This window comes from Pseudoliparis swirei, chromosome 11, assembly GCF_029220125.1.
Source record: "Pseudoliparis swirei isolate HS2019 ecotype Mariana Trench chromosome 11, NWPU_hadal_v1, whole genome shotgun sequence".
NCBI classification, from domain to species: Eukaryota; Metazoa; Chordata; class Actinopteri; order Perciformes; family Liparidae; genus Pseudoliparis; species Pseudoliparis swirei.
The window spans coordinates 21,538,562-21,565,619 of record NC_079398.1 but is presented as its reverse complement, the minus strand read 5'-3'; the positions used below and the strand labels follow the sequence as shown (position 1 = coordinate 21,565,619).

General features: G+C 41.4%; 1 protein-coding gene across 4 annotated transcripts; it reads left to right on the top strand.

Moving 5' to 3' along the window:
- Positions 1-511: 511 nt before the first annotated feature.
- vps39 (VPS39 subunit of HOPS complex) lies at positions 512-27,058 on the top strand. Of its 4 annotated transcripts, XM_056426144.1 has the most exons (24): positions 512-992; positions 1,185-1,250; positions 1,354-1,418; positions 2,770-2,812; positions 2,947-3,041; positions 3,696-3,794; positions 3,913-4,005; positions 5,015-5,198; positions 8,038-8,158; positions 9,444-9,564; positions 10,237-10,363; positions 10,682-10,824; positions 11,036-11,176; positions 12,679-12,820; positions 15,718-15,804; positions 18,739-18,812; positions 19,036-19,252; positions 20,678-20,806; positions 21,434-21,536; positions 21,789-21,834; positions 22,510-22,659; positions 25,483-25,617; positions 26,566-26,657; positions 26,952-27,058. In XM_056426144.1, the coding sequence occupies exons 1-24, from the start codon at positions 920-922 to the stop codon at positions 27,031-27,033; spliced, it is 2,628 nt and encodes an 875-aa protein (XP_056282119.1). In that variant the 5' UTR covers positions 512-919; the 3' UTR covers positions 27,034-27,058. The 4 variants fall into 4 exon arrangements, with proteins under 4 accessions (XP_056282119.1, XP_056282120.1, XP_056282123.1 ...); XM_056426145.1 differs by lacking the exons at positions 512-992; positions 1,185-1,250; positions 1,354-1,418 and adding an exon at positions 1,644-1,667; XM_056426148.1 differs by lacking the exons at positions 512-992; positions 1,185-1,250; positions 1,354-1,418; ... (2 more) ...; positions 3,696-3,794; positions 3,913-4,005 and adding exons at positions 6,864-7,010; positions 7,174-7,317 and having other exon boundaries at positions 5,109-5,198; positions 8,038-8,163.

The following is a 27,058-nucleotide window of genomic DNA, read 5'->3' as shown; positions in this document are numbered from 1 at the left end:
GAACATTTTTTTTTTTTTTTTTAATTGCATTACAGAAAATAAAGAACTTTATCACAATATTCTAATTTTCTGAGACAGTCCTGTATATATACACATATGTGTATATATATGTATATATATACATATGTACATATGTATATATATATATACATATATATATATTGTCATGTCAAACATAATTAACAAAATAACTCCACGCATTTCCACTTGTTTTTCTTAAATTAAAAACATTTCATTTTTACGTTGTAGTTCAAAAGAATTGACAGAGCATACATATGCATAACTGCAGCTATGCATATGTATGCTCTGTCAATTCTTTTGAACTACAACGTAAAAATGAAATGTTTTTAATATATATATATATATATAAACCCATCTGTTCTTATTTTCGACAGGTACAGTGAACTTGTGTTTACCTTTTTTTGAATGAGTCGCACAGCGCCGAGTCGGCACTGCCCCTTTAATGCGCTCCTCGTGAGTTCGCTGACTTCTGTCACGTGCCTGTCAACTGCCTCGCGCAGCCGTCGTAAACACAACTGGGGGAAGTAGCGAGAAGCTAGCGAAAACTCGCCGCTACGGCTGATACAGTGTTCCCTGTTCGTATGAAGTGACCTAAAGGCTGTGTTCGTGTTCATCGACACTCATAACGGACTGCCGTTGTCCGCGCTCCAGTTGGTACAGAGTTAGAGGAACAATGTAGCCGTTGCTCGCTAACTTTTAAGCTAGCAGGCTAACGATCAGCTGTTGTTTTGGTCGGACAGCTAGCTGCTCGGTGGGTTCATGGCGACACATGAAGACGTGCCACCCCGACGAGACTAATCAGCGGCCGGCCAGTCAGCTGTTATCCCGGCGCAGGCGTCGACTCCCCGTTCCATCGAGCCGTCGCAGCGGACCGTGACTGAGACGGCATTGCTTCAAGATGCATGACGCCTATGAGCCGGTGCCTATTTTGGAGAAGCTTCCTCTTCAGATCGACTGTCTTGCGGCCTGGGGTAAATTATTGACACTTTATGTATCCCACCGCTCCTCTTTTTGTTCAGTGTTTCCTCTGGGCTTTTTTTTATAGATGCAGTCTCAGGTTAAGGGATGAATTGTTTCACCACTGACGTGGCTGATCATATTTGTTTCATGGCATCCTTCTCACCTGTCAGACCTCTGACTCTTTTACGGTGTTCTCTCCACAGAGGACTGGCTGCTCGTGGGAACAAAGCCAGGGCATCTTCTTCTCTACAGAATAAAGAAGGATGCCGGTAGGAAGTGGTGCAACTTATTCCTTGTGTGTTTGCAGATGTACTGCTTCCCGCTTCAAATATAAAGTTTAATGTCATTTCTGATGGCTCTTTTTTTCTTTAGACACCAACCGGTTCGAGGTGACACTGGAAAAATCCAATAAGAACTTCTCCAAGAAGATTCAGCAGGTAGATGAAGCTGTAAAATGAGGTTTAGACTAAATTGAAGTGTGGTGAGCGTCTCGCGACACAAACACATTACGATTTCTAGGACTACGAAACACGTTGTTCTGTTATAATGTTGTTTAAATGACTGTCTGATAGTAAACATGAGGCTCACTGCACACTAAATTCAGCTCTTAATGGCCAACTTTCTCTCTTGGAATGATTCAGGGAATCCCACATGCCTCAAGACACATCCATATGCCAGCTTAAATGGTAAATGGACTGTACTTGTATAGCGCTTTTCTCGTATTCCAACCACTCAAAGCGCTTTAACATTACTTGTTGTCATTCACCCATTCACACCCATTCATACACTGATGGAAGGGGCTATAAATATACACTACTGTTCAAAAGTTTGGGGTCACTTAGAAATGTCTTTATTTTTCAAAGAAAACCACTGTTTTTTCAATAAAGATAACATTAATCAAAAATACACACTATACATTGTTAATGTGGTAAATGACTATTCTAGGTGGAAACGTCTGGTTTCTCATGAAATATCTCCAGAGATGTATAGAGGCCCATTTCCATCAACTATCACTCCAGTGTTCTAATGGTACATTGTGTTTGCTAATCGCCTTAGAAGACTAATGTCTGATTAGAAAACCCTTGTGCAATTATGTTAGCACAGCTGAAAACAGTTATGCTGGTGATATAAGCGATACAACTGGCCTTCCTTTGAGCTTGAAGTTTGAAGAACAAAATTAATACTTCAAATAGTAATCATTATTTCTAACCTTGTCAATGTCTTGACTATATGTTCTATTCAATTTTCAATTCATTTGATAAATAAAAGTGAGTTTTCATGGAAGACACGAAATTGTCTGGATGACCCCAAACTTTTGAACGGTAGTGTAGGTGCCTATCAGGACTATTCAATTCAGTTTATTCAGACTATCTAACAATCGTTCCCATTCACACTCGCACATCGCGGGAACAGCCTGGGTGAGCACATCAGGGTAAAGTGTCCAAGGACACATCGACGTGGACGAGCGGAGCTGGGGATCGAATCGCCGATCCTTCGATCGAAGGACGACACCGCTGAACCGCAAAGACTTAATCTTTAGAATACCAAAGATGATTGATGGGATTATGGTGGCTCAGAACAAATTGCACATGTTCTCAGTGTAGTTGAGACTTGTCACGCTTACAGAGAGCGGCAAAAACCACAGGAAAAGTGGGATCAACAAACAAGCTTGAGTGTGTTCTCCGTCAGTGTGATGTACTGTTAATGTCCACATTCGCATCGCGATGATGTTGGATTCATTTGGTTCAAACCTCCTTTTTTAATTGCGTGTCTTTCTCTTTTCTACAGCTCTATGTTGTCTCGCAGTATAAAATTCTTGTCAGTCTTCTTGGTGAGTTTTCTCTCGCTAATAAATGAATGCATACATTTATTTTGAATTAAAAGGCCTTTTTAGCCTTGATATGCAACTTTTTGCGTCAAGGCACATCCTTCATCAATGTTCTTTTCATCCGTTTTCTCCTGCAGAGAACAACATCCACGTCCACGACCTCCTGACCTTCCAGCAGATCACTGTGTTGTCCAAAGCCAAAGGCGCCACACTCTTCACCTGTGACCTGCAGGTCAGCGACAGTCCTTTTAGACACGCCTCCTGCAGTATTGCACTGATATCTTATCGATGCATTTCGTTTGATTCCCATCTAACTTTTCACAATATGTATCGTACTACAATTATGGATTAGTGGACGGTTTAAGAGCAACCAGTCAGTTTTGACTGAGCTGATTCAGATTTATCAAGTTGTTTTGAGTAGGTATTTCTAGACCAATTTACATCTATATTACTTATGTCATCATTTATAGTACTGCTGACTGGTTCCTGCAGTGCACCAGCATCTTTTATCATTTCAACTATTTTCTACGTTCTAGTCAATCTTTTCCATGTGATTAATTTCCGTGTAGCAAAAAAAGACTGAGATTTAACGGATTAATATTATTTAATCTTTCATTTTTCATTTCTTTGTTAATGCTTTAGTAGCACTTGAATTCACAAAAGTAAATAAAGAGCAGGAGACATACGAGTAGTTGCGATCCTAAATGCAGATGAGCGGAGAGTGCATCTTTCTCTTGATCAGCACGTTGCAGACAGGAAGAAACATTAAAGTGACGACAAGGCAGTATGGTTTAAACATTTTCAGCCTAATATAACAGCCTCTTTCCACATTTCTGTGTTAACTTCATATGATAAACTCGTAACTTGCTTTTCTTCTTTCTTTCAGCAAACCAGCACAGGAGAGGAAAGGTTGAGAATGTGTGTTGCAGTGAAGAAGAAACTCCAGCTGTATTACTGGAAGGACCGAGAGTTCCACGAGCTGCAGGTAAAATGAAATGTACTTTAGATGTGACTCTCTCCAGTATGATCCAAGTTTACAGTTAGTTTATGTTCCAATCCTTTGATACATTTGAGCATCCTAATGTTTTCTTTTCGTCTTTCAGGGGGACTTTAGTGCACCAGATATTCCGAAGTCCATGGCTTGGTGTGAAAACTCCATATGTGTTGGTTTCAAGCGAGACTATTACCTCATTCGGGTATGTGCCACAGGAATGGATAACGCTACGCTTTTTATATTCTCCTATAATTATCTGTAGCTACCAACAACTTTAAATGATACTCTGTGAGAAAGCTGTAAATGGTTTGTAGTGTGTTACTTAAGGGAGAGATGTTTCAAAGTATCAGAACATCCACAGAAAACACTTAAAAAAATTCTTCAGCATAATTTACTTCTCGTCTTTCCTTCTGTATGCTCAGTTTGTTCTAAACTGTCTCAAATAGATCAAAAAAAACACAGCACAAGTCTCAGTCCTCTGCAGTTCAGAGTGGACTGGGTCTTTTATTACCTTCGCATTGAAAATTCGGAAGGTTATGTTTTGATCGCCATTTATTTATTTATTTATTTATTTGTATGCGTGTTATTCGCATAACACAAAAAGTATTAAACCAAATCGCATGAAATTTGGTGGGATGATTGGTTATTATCCGGGGACCATTTGATTCGATATTGGGATCGATCGGGTCAAAGGTCAAGGTCATGGAAAGGTCAACATCTTCTTTTTACCATAGCGCGGTCAATTTTTATCCAATTGGCATGCAACTAATGCCAAAATGTTCATAATTCAATGCCCAATCTTGTGATATGTGAAGGTATGCGCTCTACCGAGTGCCCGCTCTAGTTCTCTGTGAAATGGAAAACTAAAAATAAGTCGCAGGTAACTTGGGAGGTGTTTCATGAACAAGTTTTGGAAGGAGTATTAATTTAAAATTTTCTTTTTATAGAAGTAGGATATTAATTAATGAGTTGAGACCTTGAATTTATTTTTGTTAATTTTAGGCTTCTTCCTTCGTATTCATTTCTCCTGTTATTCTTATTATCAACTAATGTTTGTTTGTGTTTATTGTTAATCTCATCAGCCTTTCTTTGATGTATATTTTTTATTTCAATTGTTTGTCTAAAGCACTGTTCACCTTACAGGTGAAATTTGTCATACATTATTAATAGGCTGCTCTGACTCACTCGCACCTTTTTCTCCCGTCAACCAGATGGATGGCCGAGGCTCCCTCAAGGAGCTCTTCCCCACTGGGAAACAGTTGGAGCCTCTGGTTACCCCACTGGCTGATGGGAAGGTGGCCGTTGGCCAGGATGACCTCACTGTCGTGCTAAATGAAGAGGGCGTTTGCACCCAGAAGTGTGCCCTGAACTGGACAGACATCCCGATAGCAATGGGTAAGAAAGCTGCACAACGGCTCATCCTGTGAGACGTGTTGTATTCGACTCTGAGTTACGTTTACATGCGTCCACTCTCTTGTAGAAATACAATAATTAGTTGTTGTTATTGACGAGAACTGACAGCAAAGTCAAAAGGACATACACGTGTTGACTAACGAGAGCTCAAAAACATCCCTCAGCTCTATGTGTGTTGGTGTCCAGATAACACAGACGGTGTTCGCCAAAATGTGTCTCCCCCGGCAGTCGATTAGCTTAATGCTTTTTTTCCCTGCTTTTTATGATCACTTTTTCTAAACATGGCATTCCACAAACTGAACATGGCGATCTGAGATGCAGCTTGATAAACATACACTACCGTTCAAAAGTTTGGGGTAACTTAGAAATGTCTTTATTTTTCAAAGAAAAGCACTGTTTTTTCACTAAAGATAACATTAATCAAAAATACACCCGACACATTGTTAATGTGGTAAATGACTATTCTAGGTGGAAACGTCTGGTTTCTAATGAAATATCTCCAGAGGTGTATAGAGGCCCATTTCCATCAACTATCACTCCAGTGTTCTAATCGTACATTGTGTTTGCTAATCGCCTTAGAAGACTAATATCTGATTAGAAAACCCTTGTGCAATTATGTTAGCACAGCTGAAAACAGTTATGCTGGTGATATAAGCTATACAACTGGCCTTCCTTTGAGCTTGAAGTTTGAAGAACAAAATTAATACTTCAAATATTAATCATTATTTCTAACCTTGTCAATGTCTTGACTATATTTTCTATTCAATTTTCAATTCATTTGATAAATAAAAGTGAGTTTTCATGGAAGACACGAAATTGTCTGGATGACCCCAAACTTTTGAACGGTAGTGTATTTTTAGTTGGACTAAGTTATACCTCAACGGTAATCATCTATTCATTTTGTTGAAGACATTCTCTTCAACAACTTATATGTGTATCGGCCAATATGGCTCATTGACAATCAGCAATCTGTGCTGGCAGCAAAAAAAAAAAAAACTGATCCAAAAGCTGATCGGATCTCTCACTGAAAGTCGTGATGCAATTCTAACCGGCTAGAGAAAAAAATCATCAGTGGACAAAACGAAGAACCGCCAGGTTCTCGGCCTTGTAGAGCATTCAGGACGGAGGACACGCGGCTGTGGAGAACAACATTATTACATTACATCACGTGTCATTTAGCAGATGAATCTCCTTCCTCCTACTTTGGGGGAACTTTCCATCAATTTATAAAAAATATTTAGTTGCTTTCTGTTAATCATGAGCTGCTGACTTATATTCAATTCAGTTTATTTGTATAGCCCATTTTCACAAATTATAAATTTGTCTCAGAGTGCTTTACAATCTGTACATATAGACATCCCTGACCTTTGACCTGACATCGGATCAGGAACAACTCCCAAACAACCCTTCAGGGGGAAAAAGTGAAGAACCCTTCAGGAGAGCAACAGGAGGATCCCTCTCCAGGATGGACAGAACAATAGATGTCATGTGACCAGAAGGACAGATTAGAGTTGAAACACATTCATTGAATATGACAGAGTTTATATATATGCAGCTTTGACTTCATCTGTATAAATTGTTCAGCATATTGCTCTTTGATTTTCTTTCCACTCCGTCTGACCGGTGCTACTGTTTCCCACGTGTCAGCAGGGGAAACGTCCTTTTAGATGCATTCTACTTCATTGTTTACCCCATGACTAAAACACTCCGTGTCTGGATTACCAATGAGCTTCGTAACAGAAGTCCGGCAGATGAAGATACCGCGTCGTTGTTTTTAAGGCTCTTGGAATACAGGTAGAAACAAAGAGAAAGGGAAATGAAGCAGTGGGTTTTATACAGTTTGCAATTTCCTTTAAAAAAATATATATATAGTCAACATTGTGGCTTTGGTGTGCAGATGACTACTGGTCAGTTTAAAATGCATCTAACTGACCGTCCAAACTATTCCTGTCTGCAGCCCGTTGGCACAGTCTGTCCCATATCCACAGTCCCACCCCAGGCCTGTCTCGATGTCTCCGGCTGGATTTCCCGCCCCGTCAGCCTCCAGGACTTCCCTCCATAATCCCAACTGTTGCACCTGCGCTCAAGACGCAGACATCGGGTCCGCTGGGTTTCAAAACACAGAATCGTTATCGCTGAGACAATCGCGTCTATTTATCGTCTGATATTTTCCGTTCTCCGATATGTAGCTGGACGTAACGATTCACCGCTCGGTTAGATAAATCCGTGGTAGACGAGGAGCAACCAATCCAGTGTGTCCCTTCTGCAACACATTATATTGTTGTATGGTTGCAGCACAAGCCACAAAACGGTAACATGCCCGTTTCCAGCAGAAGACCTTACCGTATCACCCCCCCTCCCCCGCTTATTTCCTGTCTGTCTCTTTGTCAACTGTCGGTAAAAGGAAAAATTTAATAATAAAAAACCAAGTTACCTCTTCCCCCTGAAAACCAACTGTTGGATATGTATTAACTTTTTTATTTGGGCGACTAATGGGTCAGTGGGCAGCAGGTCCGTCTTTCAATCAGGGGGTTGGTGGTTCAATCCCCGCCCTAGTCGATGTGTCCTTGAGCAAGACACTTAACCCTGAATTGCTCCCTGTAGCTGCGTCTACAGTGTATGAATGTAACAGGATTGTAAGTCGCTTTGGATAAAAGCGTCAGCTAAATGACATGTAATGTAGTATTTATTTGAAGTTTCTATCAGTCTACAGACATTCAATTATTTTTTTATATTACAATTGTTTATGTCTCAAACCCACCTGTGGCGGTTGGGATTTGGTTGCCGTTTTACACTCTTGCCTCTCTCCCCGTGTTCCCAGAGCATCAGCCTCCGTACATCATCGCCGTTCTTCCTCGGTACGTGGAGATCCGGACGTTCGAGCCGAGGCTGCTGGTGCAGAGCGTGGAGCTGCAGAGGCCTCGCTTCATCACCTCAGCAGGGTGAAGTAATCTGTGAAGGATTGTGTGATGCCTCATTCTGACTCCACGACAGCAGCGACTGATTTTTAGGACATTTGCAACAACATAAAAACACCATCATAACAACTTATCATGTTTATATATAATTTACTAATAATAGTAATAATAATATGCTGTTAAAACAAGAAAAAAAGGTTCTTCTAAAAACTGAATAATTTGAACTTGAAAACATATCATGATAACATGAAAAACTAGAATGGGCACTCGGTAGAGCGCATACCTTCGCATATCACAAGATTGGGCATTGAATTATGAACATTTTGGCATTAGTTGCATGCCAATTGGACAAAAATGTATCGTGCTATGGTAAAAAAAGAGTTTGACCTTTCCATGACCTTGACCTTTGACCCGATTGATCCCAAAATCTAATCAAATGGTCCCCGGATAATAACCAATCATCCCACCAAATTTCATGCGATTCAAGAACATTTTGACCTGTTCATGACCTTTGAACTTGACCTTTGACCCGATCGATCCCAAAATCTAATCAACTGGTCCCCGGATAATAAACAATCATCCCACCAAATTTCATGCGATTCGGTTCAATACTTTTTGAGTTCTGCGAAAGATTTTGACCTGTTCATGACCTTTGACCTTGACCTTTGACCCGATCGATCCCAAAATCTAATCAACTGGTCCCCGGATAATAAACAATCATCCCACCAAATTTCATGCGATTCGGTTCAATACTTTTTGAGGTCTGCGAAAGATTTTGACCTGTTCATGACCTTTGACCCGATCGATCCCAAAATCTAATCAACTGGTCCCCGGATAATAAACAATCATCCCACCAAATTTCATGCGATTCGGTTCAATACTTTTTGAGTTTTGCGAATAACACGCATATAAATAAATAAATACACGGCGATCAAAACATAACCTTCCGGCATTTTCAATGCGAAGGTAATAATTTAAGAAGGATGTTGGTGTAATATTATACCAAGATTTTTTTATTTCGTAAATTTTTGGCAGCGATACAGCTCAGTACTGCAGTATGTCTGAGGTGTAAAAAAAAGAAGGCGAGGCTGCAGTGGCGACTGCGAGACTCTGGGCTTAAAGTGACAGACTCGATAAAGAGTGGTGGCACTTTCTTGGCCACCACTCTGGTTGCTGTACGGAGCATCCTTAAAGAGCACCAGGCATGTTTCTATTGCTCGTGATCGTGATTTCCTTCCCACAAAGAAATCACGTTTGTTCCAACCTATCCTCTCGAATTTAGTTTTTTCTCTCCTCTTATCCTTCACAGGCAAAATATTGTGTATGTCGCCAGCAACCACTTTGTGTGGCGCCTGGTGCCCGTGTCCATCGCCACCCAGATCCGGCAGCTCCTTCAGGACAAGCAGTTTGAGCTGGCTCTTCAGCTGGCGGTGAGCAGCACAACCTCACTTCTCTATTTAACCTCATTTATTCCTGCAGATTCAATGAGGACGCAACACGAGCATCACTTCTCTTGACTAGGAGCAGTACGTCCAAACGGCTCATGTAGCTGCCTAGCTATCCAGGGCTGCTTTCAAGAATAATAAAGGCCCTTCGTGTGGTCTTCACGTGCTTGAAAAGCTATCGTTCTCAAAAGTTAACCCTCCTGTTACCTTTGGGGTCAATTTGACCCCATTCAATGTTTAACGTCTCTAAAAAAATTATTAACATAATTTTTTTTGCTTCATATTTCATGACTTTTCCTAATTAATTGGGGACAACTGGGAAAACATAAAATTCACATGATGATATGTTTTCAATGTCCTGAACACAACTTGTACGCATCGGTGTTCTTTGGGGTCAATTTGACCCCAGGCTGTTTTTCACTGTCAAACATATAAGAAATATCATCATTTTTATTTATTTAAAGGGCTATTTAGGTAATCAACAAACAAACATAAAGTACCTGACACTTAAACTTGGGAAACAATATTAATTCTAATCATTTTCTGGAGGTTTTAACTGCTGTGATCAAAAAGGGTAAAAGATGTTAGTACATTTGAAGGTAACAGGAGCGTTAACTGTCTGCTTTTATTCATTATTTTTTCGTTTTCGCCCAGAAGATGAAGGACGATTCAGACGGCGATAAGAAGCAGCAGATAAATCACATCCAGAATCTCTACGCCTTCAATCTGTTTTGCCAGAAGAGATTTGATGACTCCATGCAGGTGTTTACCAAGCTGGGCACAGGTAGGTCCCCCTTCTCTTTTCTTGACCTCATTGCCCATCTGTTGCTTTTTGGGGACGTTGATGAACATATTTGTATTGTTCTAATATATATTATATATACATTATAAATATTTATATTGTACATAACATTCATGTGTAATGATGTCACATCTCCTGTGTGTGTTTGAGATAACTAATTCCACAATGTTGACATGCTTTTGCTTTAATGAGCTCTCTCCCTTTTTTTAATCAAAGGCTACAAAACAAACTTGAGTAACACACACACACACACTCACACACTATATAAAGGTGACAAATCTCCCCTTGTGTGTGCTGCAGATCCCACCCATGTGATTGGGCTGTACCCAGACCTGCTCCCTGCAGACTACCGCAAACAGCTACACTACCCCAACCCTCTGCCTAGTCTGTCCGTGGCAGAGCTGGAGAAGGCTCATCTCGCTCTCATCGATTATCTCACACAGGTGTGTGTGTGATGTATGAGTCCATGATGGAAGTGGTGCATTTTGCCCCACCTCACTTTTTATAGGATGTAAGCGTTGATTGAGGTTCGATCTAGAGGAGGATCACCAAAAACACAAGACGATGAGTGATAAAAGCACGTCAAGGGTGAAGATCAAGATAGATTGGGGTCATTCAATGTTAACATGAATCTGTTTTCTTTTGTCCCAACAGAAACGCAGCCACCTTGTGAAACAGCTGAACGACTCTGACCCTTCGACCACGTCTCCGCTCATGGAGGGCACGCCTACCATCAAGAGCCGCAAAAAGCTCCTGCAGATCATTGACACCACCCTGCTGAAATGTTACCTGCATGTAAGGCAATCGTCCCATAACCCTTATTACGTGATATTAATAATTCAGTGTCTTGCAGAATATACAGAAAACAGTTCGGTGTGTTGCTCTTCCCTGATCTATCCTCTAAAGTTTTATAGTTTATTTTGTTTCAAATATCTATTTTTCAACCATGATTTTTATATATATTAAAATCTTATTACTAAAGGAAGTAATAAAAAAAATGAACAAGTTTAAATGAGACAAAGATATTAATAATTCAGAGTCTTGCAGAATATACAGAAAACAGTTCAGTGTGTTGCTCTTCGCTGATCTCTATCCTCTAAAAAGGTATATTTTATTTTATTCCACCAAGATTTGTAGATATATATATGTATATATTAATATCGTATTACTAATTTTTTTTTTTTAAATGAACAAGTTAAAATGAGAAAAAGTATAAAATAAATACCGTATGCTTGATTTTTAAATGTTATGTCATCGTTTTTTTCTCTATTTTCCTTACACAATGGATTATAATTAAAAGCGAGATATTGAGAATTTATTTTTCAAACAAGCTTATCTTTCTAATTCTCTTTTCTTTAATGCCACTCAACAACCAGTCGACTGTGAACCTAATCCAGCTGTTCACATGTCTCGATAAAAGTCTATTTCGGCTCCAATTAACTTTTCGCCACCCGCTTCCAGAAAAAGGGTTTCATGTCACGAGGAAGTAAATCCTCATAGAAGTCGGCAGCAACGGGCTCTGTGTTCGCCAATTGAAGGCGGAGTCATCTCCGTGGAGTAGCTGCAGTCATGTGGGTCTGCCGCTTGATTCCGGGAGGCCGGCCGACCTCAATCTAGGGTGAGAAAGTACCGCGCGCTGGAATGAGATCACAGACGCAAGCAGCCGAAGTAAGCCGAAGATCGGGCTTTGTGTGAGGGTCAAAAAAACGTCTTCAAAGTGTCTCTGCTGCTCCTAAACATTTAGAGGAGTCAGTCCTCGTGGCCTCCAGGGGAAAAGGCCGCCAGGTGCTTCTCTTTGGAGGTCTAATAAGCAGCATTTAATCCGAGGAGCTCCGAGGACAGACCCACTGGATGGATGACCTCAGAGTGACTGGAGCTCCTCTCACAATGTGTGCTTCGGAGTGTTAACACCAGATCATTTAAATGATATGGATAATGATCCGTGAAGCAGAAAGGGAACCAATTGGTGGTCGGTGTGTGTCTGTGTGGTGTTCAAATTTTATGATCCTCTAATCCAGGCTGCTCACACTTTTTCAGCAAGTCAAAATGATCAATCTACTGGGGGGGGGGGGGCTGTTTAGTTTAATAAAAGAACAAAGACGTGCTCTTTGAGAAAAGGGACCAGGCCGGGAGCTGATCCCAGACCAGCGAGCCTACGGCCGACAACCAGCGTCTGACGTCAATTCTTTTTAATGTCATGCGATCTACCAATACTACCTTTTGCGATCGACTGGTAGATCGCGATCGACGTATTGAGCACCCCTGCTCTAATCGTATCGCCCTTCTGCCCCGTTTAGACCAACGTGGCCATGGTGTCCCCCCTCCTTCGTCTGGAAAACAACCACTGCCACATCGAGGAGAGCGAGTACGTCCTGAAGAAGGCCCACAAGTACAGCGAGCTCATTATCCTCTATGAGAAGAAGGGCCTGCACCAGAAAGGTACGTCGCCTCCTTGATGGTGGAGCTCTGATCTTCCCAGTGGGATCTCGTTTGGGGAACTTTTAAACAAGTTGCATCTTCACTTTAATTCACAGTGTGTGTGGACTTTTGTCATTCTGAACAAGTTAAGGAATAATCAGTTCATTCATTTATATGCATAGGGTTTGTATTGTCATATTTAAGATGTTACTTTACAGGGAATCAATCAATAAGCATCCATAAAAATACTAATCCTTGCAGTTAATGTGCAGGCTTTACTCTTTTTATTCTTGAGTAGACAGTGATTTTGAGATCTAAAGATGTTAATCCTGTAGTTCATAAAAAATGTTGCATCAAATCCTGTGAGAAAACGACAAGAATCTTTAATCCGCTTTACTTTTACTAGAAGATTACATTCTCCTGTCGGCAGTGTATTTAATGTTCATCAAAATATTAGTATTACTGCATTTACTTGATCTTTCTTACTTCAAGAGGACAATATATTTAGCGGTGTTCACTTTCCATCCAATTCTGTCTTAAAGCTCGTTGCCTCATGCTCGAGTCCTTATTTGTATATTTGTACTGAACTTTGTTTCTCTGCAAAAACAGTTTGAATTCCATTTGCGTGACTTTGGGTGTAATATTTAATTTGAGATGGTGTGGATTTATACACCTGCTTCAGCTGTGTTAAGTTCAGATAGGCTTTTACGCATGAATGGATAACCAGACATTTTAAGCAAGTAGAAGAAACAACTTGTATTAAAATACACGCCAACTTGTATTAAAATACACGACAACTTGGTTTAAAATACATGACAACTTGTATTAAAATACATGACAACTTGTATTAAAATACAAGACAACTTGGATTAAAATACAAGACAACTTGGATTAAAATACATGACAAATTGTATTAAAATACAAGAAAACTTGGATTAAAATACAAGACAACCTGGATTAAAATATATATGTGCATATATATATATATATATATATATATATATATATGCATATATATACTGTATTTAATTAGTTTTTTATTCATTTCATTTGTTTTATATTTCTTTTTTTCATTTTAGAATTCAGCTGTGTATATATATATATATATATATTCACAAATCCCATCAACCATTCTGTGAATCTCGCCAAACCTCCCTACCAGGGGGGGGTGTGAGGGATTCTTATGGCAGAGACACACGAGGTGAATCAAACCGAACCCCCCCCACACCTGCAGAAGGTGTAGGCGATTCTACACCCGGGAAAGTGTAGGAAAATTGCCTACAAACCCCCCCCCGTGTGGCGGCAATGACCGACACTCAGGGGAGGGCAGGCAAATCAACTAGAACTTTCGCCAACTGCCTTCTATGGGACTCACAGATCCGCCCCACTCCTTTCAATGAAGGAGCAGTGCCGTCTGCTGGAAATCACTAGTATTACATACTCTGGTTCGCTGCTCCGTGACGTCACAGCACAGAACCAGTTAGAACTGGTGGGTTGAGTGACGTCACAATGTTCGCTTCAAAGACTTCTCCTCGCGCAGCGTCTTTTCGCGGCTCTTTTTCGGACAGGGGGGGGGGGGGGGCTAGTAAGAGTGTGAGCGGATTCTACACTTTCCCGGGTGTAGAATCGCCTACACCTTCTGCAGGTGTGGGGGGGGTTCGGTTTGAGTCACCTCGTGTGTCTCTGCCATAAGAATCCCTCACACCCCCCCTGGTAGGGAGGTTTGGCGAGATTCACAGAATGGTTGATGGGATTTGTGAATATATATATACACAGCTGAATTCTAAAATGAAAAAAAGAAATAATATAAAACAAATGAAATGAATAAAAAACTAATTAAATACAGTATATATCTGCATATATATGCACATATATATTTTAATACAAGTTGTCTTGTATTTTAATACAAGTTGTCTTGTATTTTAATACAAGTTGTCATGTATTTTAATTTAAAATACAAGACAACTTGTATTAAAATACTTTTCAAATTAAGATTTACATATAAAAGTATGCATTAATGTCGAATGAACTTTACCTCAACCAGTTGTGTAATGTTGCTTACACGTTCAGTAAGTCTAAGTGCATAGGTAATAATACTGCAGTAATAATATATTTAATCATAAAATGCTCTTAATTAGTCTCTTTTACATTTGCTGCTTGAAGTATATTTGGCTGCTAATTCTTTTGTACATTTGTGATGGATATATTTGAATAGATGATGCTGCATTTTCATTCAACTTTCAAAGGAAAACTCAATTTGCGCACTTTAATACATGTTGCACATCCTCATGCAGCAGACAATGAACAAGTCAAGAGAAAAGATGACTGATGGCCAATGTACTCGTCAACATGTGGTTTATTGTTTGCAGGCCTCTGCATGACAACTCCCAACAATGAAACTTTCAGATTGCATGTAGAGTTTGAGGTATTTAATCGATGGATCGCGTAACGCTAGGCCTACCTCGGCCTCCTCATTACCTCCCGACTCAAATACAGGCACCATTGTACTTTAATTGTTCCATTGTGTTTTAAATTCAATGGGCTACCCGGTTGTATTGTGGGCGCAGCGCGGACCAGATGTGTCGGGCCGTGCAGTTTATCTCCGAGGAGGTTTTCCTGCACGCGCTCCGCTCGTGATCCTCGTAGATCAGAGCCGGCTTCATGTAATTTGGTTCCCATCAGATTCTGGGCTGTTCTCGCTGTTCGCGCAGCTGGTTTCAATCGACCCGCTGCTTCTGATGGCATGCTGCTGAGTTCAAACCAGCTGTTCCCATCCACCAATTAACACTCGGCATGCGCTCCATCCACTTTCTGTCGTCCAGTTATGTCCAGTTATGTGCGCGCCGCGGCGGCGACGTTGTTGCTTCCCGTCACTCGGACGACTCTCTCACTCGCCTCCCTTCTTTCCTTCTCATCAGCTCTGCAGGTGCTGCTGGACCAGTCCACCAAGGCCAACTCTCCGCTGAAGGGCCACGAGCGAACGGTGCAGTACCTCCAGAGACTGGGTAAGGGCCACCGGCCGGTCCGTTTGTAGCTTAGAGCGTCCGAGTTGTCATCTCAGCCGGATATGTTAGATTTAGATAGATAGATAGATAGATAGATAGATATATACTTTATTAATCCCCAAGGGGAAATTTGTCGTAGCAGTAGCAGCACCAATAAACCAAACGCACAAGAATAAAAAAATTGAATATAAAATATAAAAAACAGGGATGAAAGATATAGAAGCATACAAAGCAAAATATAAAATATATATGTATATACAGGACTGTCTCAGAAAATTAGAATATTGTGATGAAGTTCTTTATTTTCTGTAATGCAATTAAAAAACAAAAATGTCATGCATTCTGGATTCATTACAAATCAACTGAAATATTGCAAGCCTTTTATTCTTTTAATATTGCTGATTATGGCTTACAGCTTAAGAAAACTCAAATATCCTATCTCTAAATATTAGAATATCATGAAAAAGTATACTAGTAGGGTATTAAACAAATCACTTGAATTGTCTAATTAACTCGAAACACCTGCAAGGGTTTCCTGAGCCTTGACAAACACTCAGCTGTTATAAATCTTTTTTTGTACTTGGTCTGAGGAAATATTAAAATTTTATGAGATAGGATTTTAGAGTTTTCTTAAGCTGTAAGCCATAATCAGCAATATTAAAAGAATAAAAGGCTTGCAATATTTCAGTTGATTTGTAATGAATCCAGAATGCATGACATTTTTGTTTTTTTAATTGCATTACAGAAAATAAAGAACTTTATCACAATATTCTAATTTTCTGAGACAGTCCTGTATACAACATATATGCATACACAATACTAATGACAAATTAAACTAAATATAAAAACACCAAATATAGACAGTGTGCAAAATTTGTCGGTGATTTTGGGAGCAGCTCTGAGAAAAGCTTCACCCTGATTGATCGTGGATGTTGGACCAAATGTAAAGGCATTCGGTCGCATTTCACGGGCGGCAGTCTTACGAGAGGATCTCGTGCCATATGTTTTTACCGCGTTGCTAATCTGTGAACCAGGGATTTTAGTTTCCTTCTATCAGCCTTTCAATTTGAATTAAACTCTGGAACAATACAGTAAATTGCTCTGAGATAAAACTCCTGTCGGAGGAAGAAAAACAACAAAATCAAAAGCAGAGTGAAGGCTTTCAACCTCTTTGGCCGTGGTTCAATGCGTTGATGCTGGCGATGCACGACGCAGCATCATTCATCATCCACCCATCACGAATATGTTTTCAACATTGGTACTCAAACATACTCAAGACCACAACGCATGTTCTTTTCTTATATTTTGGAATATTACTTCTTCCGTTTCTTTTTTTTATTTCAGTTTGGATTTATTTATACTACTCTAACAGATATTTAGCATTATATTATCTGATTTATTGCACTCTAAACGTACAACTAAATATCTCGGGTGATATCTTTAAATGTCAATTTCTTTTGTCCGACAACACAAAACCCAAAGATTGTTTGTTTTTATTATTTATGGCCTTTTTATTTATTTTATTATTTCCCCCAGGTCCCTCTATCTCTAAAAAAATTTACTTTCTAACCACAACATCTAGTATCATGTATAAATACACAGTTTACCTTTTTCAATGATGTTTAAAAACGCCACGGTTTACAGAAATATTTAAACTTTGAACCGGGGACGAGTCCGTCGGCTGTTTGTGCCCCATGCTGCCGTGGCTGGTTGCGCATGACAGCAGCAGGTATGGGAGGTGGCTACCTGACCTCTGGGCGACGCGGATCAGCTCACCTCCCTTCATGCTGACTTAACTCAGTCCGTCGCAGTCGACCCCCTCTTCCAACGTGGCCTGGGACATGTGGATTGTGTGTACGCTGAACACGGGCAGTAAAATGAAGTCTGGCTGGATCCCCGTTCCCTCGAATGAGAAGCAGCTGCTGGTCCACTTTAACAATTGGGAACAACGCAACAATGCGGCTCGGATCCGGACGTCGTCCAACCTCCCCCCCCGAGAGGATGGGACATGGATTGATGGGAGGCGGCGCAGCAGCAGCACCTGGTCTCGTCTGGTCTGAGTTTGACGTGAGTGACTACTTCTGTTCCAGATTCTCCATTCCATGAGTTGAGTTAACACGCGACAGCACACCGCCTCGTCCTCCTCGTGAAGAACTGTGAAACTTTTTCTCTTTGAGTCCGCCGGGAGGAGAGAGAAGAAGAACAAGTCGGCGACCCGTCTCCCTCCAGATGCAGACGGCTCACGCCAACACCCACTCTGCGCCGCCTACCTGGCGTATCGAGGACGCCACCTGTCCCCGGAGCGTCGCCACGCGGACGCGGGTCGGCGCTGGCAGGTGCAATCGTCACTCTACTGGAGAGTGGCCATCTGGGATTTCTGGGTAAAAATGATGAAGAATGAATCGGAAATCCACGTGTTCGACTTCCATGGGAAGTTGTCTTTATACATGATTCTAGGTGCTCTGGTTCCAAAGTTAGGTTTGCAAGATGGCGCCAGTGGCATTCTGGGATTTGGCTCAAAGGAAGACGATCATCAAAACGTCTTAGCCAGTTAATATAATATCATCGAAATAGACACCAGTTTATTTTTTGTTGATTTGACTACTTGATTAATTGAGTAATTGTTGCAGCTTCTTCTCTTCTTTTAAATTGTTTGAATTTTTTTAATAAGCATTTACCAGAAGAAGCATAACTACGTATTAAAGTAGTATTATAATACTACTTTCAGCCTTATCGTCCTGCTCTGGCTGAGCCAATAACTCTCAATCTAAGTGCTGCATGTGTCGCCTTGAAGGGAATTTTTCTGAAACCAATTATGCGCGTGATCATCAGCTTTTTGTTCTTTAGTGGTTTTCCTCTAAATGTTCTGAAGAAGTTAAACTCTCCTTTCTCCTGTAATCTCCCCCCCCCCCCCCCCCACACACACACACACAGGAGTGGAGAATTTGGGGATGATCTTTGAGTTCTCTCCCTGGGTGTTGAAGATCTGCCCTGAGGACGGCCTGAAGGTGGGACGCAGAGATTTCCACTATGTTACAGAAGAGTTCCGTTATTTGTTTTAGTTCTATATGAATGTTCCAATCGCTTACATTTTTGTATTTCTTTGGTAAACTCATTCTAAAAATGTTGTTCTCAATTCCCGTAACCAGTTATAAAAGTGAGCAATAGTAGATGTGACCGTTACCGTCCAGAAAGCTCTCCTGTCGGTCTAAACTCTCTCTTCCTGTCCAGATCTTCACGGAGGACCTGACCGAGGTGGAGACTTTGCCCCGGGACAAGGCGCTGAACTTCTTGAAGGAGGGCTTCAAGGAGCTCGCCATCCCATATTTGGAGCACATCATTTACGTGTGGGACGATAAGGTGCCGGAGTTTCACAACGTGTTGATCCAGCTCTACCTGGAGAGGGTGCAAGGCCTCATGAAACAGTACCTCAACTCACTGCCAGAAGGTACCAGCAAAAGAGCACTCGAGTTATTTGAAGTGAAGTTCACAGTTTCTGCAGGCCCTTAAAAAGTCAAGACGAGTGTGACACCAACTACCTTTCACCTCTTTAAAAAACTATTGACTATTAAAATCCGATGACCTGACAGATCCTTGACAATAACAACAAGTGTATTCTTTCACATGAGCTGCAGGGCAAATTGACCCGCGGGCTTCAAGTCTTCTTCGTGCCAAAAGAACATCATTCTATTTCATCCCAGAACTTTCATGTGATTACATCACTGCGTCTGGTTTCGGTTTGCCTCTGCATCCTCATCCAGATCGTTGTCGCTCATTGCGTTGCATATTAATCCCGTGTCAGGATGTATTATGAAGTCCATCCGTCTCTCTCTGTTTGTGTACTTTAATGATCGTCCAGGGGCCGTGTATTGAAATGAAATGTCAGACGGCTACATATCCCGCGACGCTCATTACTGCGCATTCTGTCTGAGACGCAAAGTAATAACAAACACTTATTAAATTAATAAATCTGTCCTTGAGGCAGGTCGTTGCTTCAGGTAGGAAGTATGAAGCATATTTTAGAATCCAACCCGTGGTATTATGATCTTTTTTCTCTGAGATTATTCAGTTTTATGTTATCAAACCATTTACATCGTCACCGATAAGTTATTTTAGCATTAATGTCATGTTTTTGAATCACAATGACAAATTCATAAAACAAGATTTGTTCCTCAAATGTGCCAAGTTGAGTTTGTATACATGGTAAAGTCATTTGTACACAACACAACACATTGCGTGTCTCCCTGAGGTTTAACAAACCAGAGCATTTCCCTCATAAAACATTTGCAAAGCTGAATTTGAGCTATTTGGAAAGGCTGCATTGTTTACATCCATGTGTGTTTGCCAGCAGTCTCCTCCTGCTCCGCCTCCGTTGGCGTGCGACCACCAACTGTCAATTAGTAGATTAGTGTTGAACCCTTTGGCAGGCGGTGAAGCACGCTCCGTCCTCGTAGCGCAACACACAGCACCATATTAACGCGGTTTATATCTCAACGGGGTACCATTCATTCAGAAGCGCCGAAAGAAATCTAGTAAAACGATTCAATTGTTTGTTTTGTAAGCCTTTCTGAAACACGTGATGCACTGAATCATTGTTCTGATTACCCGTGTCACCTCTTTATTTTATTATTTGAATTATTTGAATGATTAACTTCTCCGGCAATCGTGTTCACAATTTTCTTCTCATGAAATTGTAAAACAAATGTTTCCCAGACTCCAACTATGTCTTCAAACTGATTTTTTTTTTTTTTACAACCACCAGTCCAAAGCTCGTATAAATCTATTTTACAAGCAGCGAGTATTCACTTTTTTAATAAGGTACAGGTAATCTTTGCAGCTCCAGACTGTGTTTACAACCTCTGTGCTGTTGCAGGAGTTCCAGCTGTTGCTGCGGGGAAGGAGGAAGGAGATCTGGGAGAGTTCAGGAACAAGCTGCTGTCCTTCCTGGATATTTCTACCAGCTATGAACCGGCCAGACTCATCAGTGACTTCCCCTTTGACGGTAAGAACTGTGACTGAAAGTAAGCTCGGACGGAAATGTGTTGTTTTTGACACAAGTTCAAACTGTACCACATAATAAACTAGAACGGGCACTCGGTAGAGCGCATACCTTCGCATATCACAAGATTGGACATTGAATTATTAACATTTTGGCATTAGTTGCATGCCAATTGGATAAAAATAAGATTTTGACCTTTTCATGACCTTGACCTTGACCTTTGACCCGATCGATCCCAAAATCTAATCAAACGGTCCCCGGATAATAACCAATCATCCCACCAAATTTCATGCGATTCGGTTTAATACTTTTTTAGTTATGCGAGGAACACTCATACAAATAAATAAATAAATACACGGCGATCAAAACATAACCTTCCGCATTTTCAATGCGAAGGTAAATATCAGTGTATATGTCAAGTCTGTTTTTTTAATATAGCCCAATGTCATACATTAGCCTCAAGTGCATTAATGTAACATGCACTGAAGAAAAAAAACAAAGTATTTCATGTATTTTCCATGCGCTCATGTACATGTGTTCTCAGTTAGAGAGGAACCTGTTAGCCAACCTCTGTGTGTGTGTGTGTGTGTGTGAGCTGAAGGGTGAAACCTTGTGTTCTCCCCCCTGAAGGCCTGCTGGAGGAGCGGGCTCTGCTTCTGGGTCGGATGGGTAAACACGAGCAGGCGCTCTTCATCTACGTGCACATCCTGAAAGACACCCGCATGGCTGAAGAGTGAGTACTCCAGTAGCCGATGTGACTAGTGATGAAGAATTCATTTAAACCGGTCCAAAACACTACATTTGTGAAGGCAAGTACATTAGAAGTCATGTTTAATGTGAACTTTGTTCTGCAAGGCAGCAAAACACATTTGAATTGCCACAACGGAAAGCGACTTTACAACGCCGTCATCCTGGTTATCGCGCCGCCCTGAACAGAAGCTGAAGTTTTGTCTTTGCTCCTCATCGTCTCTCCTGTGCTCTGCAGATACTGCCACAGCCATTACAGCGGCTCAGTCGACGGGAATAAAGATGTAAGTCGCTTTCGAAGCTCCCGGTTCCTAATTGTTCTTCATTTTTCAGAAAGATCATTAGTTCTTCTGCTTTTTCCTCCTGGATTTTGTTGTTGTTTATCATTTCATGACCACTTATTTCATTATGTACGCTCGACTACCTTCTGTTCAGTGCCTCTGTGTTTGCAGAAAGTGCAAATATATAAAGTTGTTTTGCAATTTTTTATTTGGTTTTGATTGTCTGGTGTAACTTGTAAAAACTTAAAATAAAATTATTGAAAGAAAGAGTGCAAATATAATAGATTATTTATGGTTCAAGCTCCAAATGATGGGGAAAAAAAACCCACCTGTGTGTGTGTGTGTGTGTGTGTGTGTTGACATTAATGAATAACTGTCATTTCTGTAAAGGTCAGAAATGTATAAGATCCCTGTTTCGGCACTAAATATTTGATGCCTGTTATTTGGCTGATTTCAAGGCAATAGTTGGTTCTTCACTTTCTCGCAGAGGGCCTGATGAGAAGATGGAAGCCGCTCTCGTATCTGTACATAACGGAAGCTTAACTTCGCATGAACATTTGTTGTATATTCTGTAAAAGGTGTGTGGGCGTGTCCTTCATCGGTATCTTGGTGACGAGCGCTCTGGTCAAGTGACGTGAAAAAGATTGAAGTCCTAACGGCGGCATTCCTTCCCCTCAGGTGTACCTGTCCTTGCTGCGGATGTACCTGTCTCCTCCTGACGTCCACTGCCTGGGGCCCATCAAGATGGAGCTGTCGGAGCCTCAGGCCAACCTGCAGGCGGCTCTGTGCGTCCTGGAGCTGCATCACAGCAAACTCAACACCTCCCAGGTAAACAACAACAACAGAGCGGCGTGCGCATTCCTCTCTATTCGGACTTGGCACCATACACCAAAAACCGAAGTCTGGTAATTATAAATATCATAAATGATTGTATCTCCTTGGAGTGTCCCGTGTGTTTCCTGCATCGAGGCGGGCCAAACTGCATCAGGGAGTTGAACTTTTATGAGGCTGCACAGTCGTCACACTTGAACTCCACTTTTTCCACGCAGCCAATTTCCTCGGGTTCTTCTCCTGCTCAGTCGATCGCGAAGCAAGAATTAGTTTGTAATTCAACCCGGTGCTTTTTTAAAAAAAATTCCGAGTGGACTCGTTGCCGTCTCTCAGATTAAGGGATCATTTCTAACTCCAGACGGCGTAGTGGGGAACTGATGAACGTTGGCTTGTTTAGGCTGGATTCAGATCAGATAGAATATGATTCACGACGACTCACACACACACACACTCACACTCGCACAAAATGTGTCATTTGGCATTTGATATGAAATTAGAGCAGCGACTGAACCGAATGCTCATTTAAAGATTTGATTTGGTTTGGTTTGTTTTTAGAATGAGGTGAGAAGGTTTTGTGCAGTAGGTGGAGGGGGGGGGAATCAGGCTGCTGCCTTTGTGATAGAAAGGATCCGCAAATCTAAGATTTCCACCAAGTCGCTGATTTCCCTCGAAGACGCCTGCGTTGAAATCTGAATATCTTTGATGAAGTTCCTTTTGTATACCTTTTTTTTTTCATCCGTGTGAACCCAGAACTAAAATGGCAAAAGAATTGTTCAAAACCAGATCATGACTTTTTTTTGTTTTTTTTGTTGCTCGTCAAACTTTCGTGTCACAATCCACGAAAGCCGTCCGGTAAACAAGATGCATCCCTTTTAAGGGCAAAATGTACACTCTCTTTCCTTTTCTTTTAATGTGAATGTCTGCAGTGACACGGCACTCCCGGATCCGAACCAGCAGGAATCTCTCCTCACAACGTTTGTCACACACACACACATGAGCGTGATGGACTTGGGCGGAGTGTAGTCATGCTGCTGATGATGATGTCATCGACGCCCGTGTTCACATAGCAGCTTTTGTCCACACATCTGTGCTGTTTCCCCCGATGTAGATCAGCCACTGTGTTACGTGTTTATTCATGTAAACAACCCGTGGCATGCGCTCTCATTGGCCGGAGCTCCCCGATAGGTCCAAATGTTTAGCCTGCTAGATAGTGAGACGCATTGGGGAGGAAACAGTCACTCAGCTGATCGTCTATTCTCTTATCTCAAAGCGACAGAGACGCAGTCTCTGGAACTCCTCCTCTGTGTCACTGTAAATATTTTAATACATAAAAGACACAAGTGTACTTGTTTGGAGTTACGGCACTCGACTTCAGGAAAACCTTTGAACATGAAGCAGTTTAAAAAAATCAATGCATCATATAGTCTATATATATATATAAACATGTGTACATATATGTATGTATATATATATATATAAATAAACATGTGTACATGTATGTATGTATATATTTATATATATATATAAATAAACATGTGTACATATATATGTGTGTATATATACATATATATATTAATGTACATATATATGTGTGTATATATATATATAAACATGTGTACATATATATATATATGTGTATGTATATATATATATATTTAAACATGTGTACATATATATGTGTATGTATATATATAATATAAACATGTGTACATATATATGTGTTTATATATACTTATAAAAAATATAAGTATATATGTATATATACTTATAAAAAATAAGTGGAGAACAAGTTTCCAGAAGGTGAGGTGACGTATTCTCCATATTGTTGGTTTGATTTACTGACAGTCTGACACCCAAAGAGTTAAATATTCATGTTATTTACAAACGGTACACAAGAATAAAGCGGCATATTCTTAAATATAAGCATCTGGAAACAACCAATGTTCAACATTTATCCATCGTAAATCATTCATTGCTTATCAAAGATGTTGCGGATTAACTTCCCGGCGACTGACGAATCGTTTCTGCGTGAATTATTGTCTCAAGACTCAGTGAAGGTTTATTTATAGTCGGGAACAAGTGGAACCTCCCAGGTATGTCGTGAAGTCAGAGCCACCCGGCGCTACATCCGCCTCTTTCTGTCGGCGAGAGAGACGCCCCACACAGGCGCTGAAGCTCAAAGGAGATGAACTTAAATCTGCAGCGTCAAACATCCTGAACGTTGCGGCTGCAGCAGCCGGATCCCCAAACGGGACGGAAGGCTTACAGATTTGAGTTTTTTTTCTTGACCTCGTCAAGACTTTGTTGGTGCTTCCGAAAAAGGAAGATGATAACTTCTGGTGGCGGAGGGTCGGGTCAGAGAGGTCACGTCGTATTAAATAATCAAACTGGAGTGCATATTATTTAGTGCAGTGACATGGTTGTGTGATGTATTTGGATCTCTCTCTCTCTCTCTCTCACTGACTGACTGAGTGTAACAAGGCCATTTGTCCTAATTTAAGCTAACAGGCGAGACGTTCTTATTTCTAAAGGGAAGAGAAGTGGTGTAGCTGCGTGTTTTCTTCAATATCATTTGGACATGATTGAGGAGCTTTGTTCTTCTAATGCATCTCATGAACGTGACTTGAGTCAAAGTCTTAATCGGCGTTGCCGCTGAATACAGTTCAGCAACTGAACCCCAACATGACGATGAGTGCAGGAGAAGGAGCTCAATCCTCAAAGTGCTTCCTTCGTAATAACAAGAGTTACATGTCATAATTACAACGTATAGTTTCTGGTCGGCTGCGTTTTGTGACAGGCGTGCTTTCTCTTCTCCTCCAGGCCATCAATCTGCTCCCGGCCAACACTCAGATCCGAGAGATCCGGGTCTTCCTCGAGAGCGTGTTGGCGGAGAAGGCGCAGAGGAAACGCTGCAACCAGGTGCTGAAGAGTCTTCTGCAGGCCGAGTTCCTCCGAGTAAGTCCCGGAGAACGTGCTCCACATCGGGCTGAGGGGGAAATGGATCGAAACGTCAGTCGGGACATATGTCCCAGACACCGAGAGGGCGACTCCTCACCGCCAATGTGCAGCCACGCTGTGTTCCGTTGTGTGCAGCCACGTGTCACTTCTCCAGGTGATTTAGCGGAGGAAGAATACACAACAATCGTCCGTTGTAAACAGCGACGGCCTCCGTTGTGAAAACAGCCCAGTTCACATCAACAGGAAGTCAGAGTCACAAAGCCGTGTTTACTGCAGCCGGAGGTCGGCATGTCTGCTGCTTGAGAGCAGGTCCATGAAAGATGGATGTTTCCTCTCCGAGGGAACAGAGTCCAACAGAAATTAAACTGTTTCTCGAAATATAAGAAATAAATCCGCCCTCCGTCTCCGTCGATGGAGAACTTCGGGAGCCGACGCCCACGCCTGGTCGCTTTGGCTCACGTCTGAGACTTTCTCCCTCATAATGATGATAATAATAAATCATACACTTTTTTTTTTACAAGACTTCTCTTGGAATACAATATTTTTTTGGCCTGATTTTTTTGTTAGACACTTTCAGAGGCATAAAGAGGTATTTATAAAGAAAATATTGGCGGGGGGGGGAATAAATAATGTAATTATGATTTTCCTTTACATTTTGAGACTATTATTGGTGTTCAGTCCTCCAGGTCAGGAAGTACTGGTGTAGTATTATACTTATTATATTATAAATACAGTATTTTACTCACTAATGATGCTGTTAAAAGATAAAAGGGGGAATTGAGATGGAGTGGAGTCCGACATGTTGTCCTCCGTCTGCCACGATGTGTTTTTAAATGTTTCGAGTGACAACGGCTCGTCTGATTCTTCCGCGTTGACCTCGTTGACCTCGTTGACCTCGTTGTCGACCACTCGGGGAACATGACGCTCACCCGTCTCTGTTTCCAGGTGCAGGAGGAGCGGATCTTCCACCAGCAGGTGAAGTGTGTCGTCACCGAGGAGAAAACCTGCCGAGTCTGCAGGAAGAAGATCGGAACCAGGTAACCCTCTCAGCGGAGCGTCGGCACGAACACACGTTTACAGTCATGTCTTCTGATCTCTCAAACAGCTTTTCTCTGATTGCAAATCTGTGCATCATGAATCTTGAGGGTTTACTGGGTTCTTGAGGGTTATCATCCCGAACCTCTTTACTTTGGGACAGTTTACATACATATAGGAGGGGAAAAAAGTTATTATTATTGAGTTCATTCAGTTTTTCATTGACTCATTTAATGTGTAGCTGCCTCTTCTCCGTGTTGACGTCCTCCTCCGTCTGCTTGTCTCTCCTCCGTCAGTGCGTTCGCCAGGTATCCCAACGGCGTGGTGGTGCACTACTTCTGCTGCAAGGACCGCAACGCGTGTCCCGCCGAGCAGTGAGCGCACGCCGCCGGACGACCCCACA

Excerpts from the sequence above, each read along its gene's own strand:
- vps39 (XM_056426144.1), top strand. The coding sequence starts at position 920 with ATGCATGACGCCTATGAGCCGGTGCCTATTTTGGAGAAGCTTCCTCTT. Across the intron at positions 12,821-15,717 it reads GAAGGGCCTGCACCAGAAAG|CTCTGCAGGTGCTGCTGGAC; the intron begins GTACGTCGCCTC and ends CCTTCTCATCAG. Across the intron at positions 19,253-20,677 it reads CCTCAACTCACTGCCAGAAG|GAGTTCCAGCTGTTGCTGCG; the intron begins GTACCAGCAAAA and ends GTGCTGTTGCAG.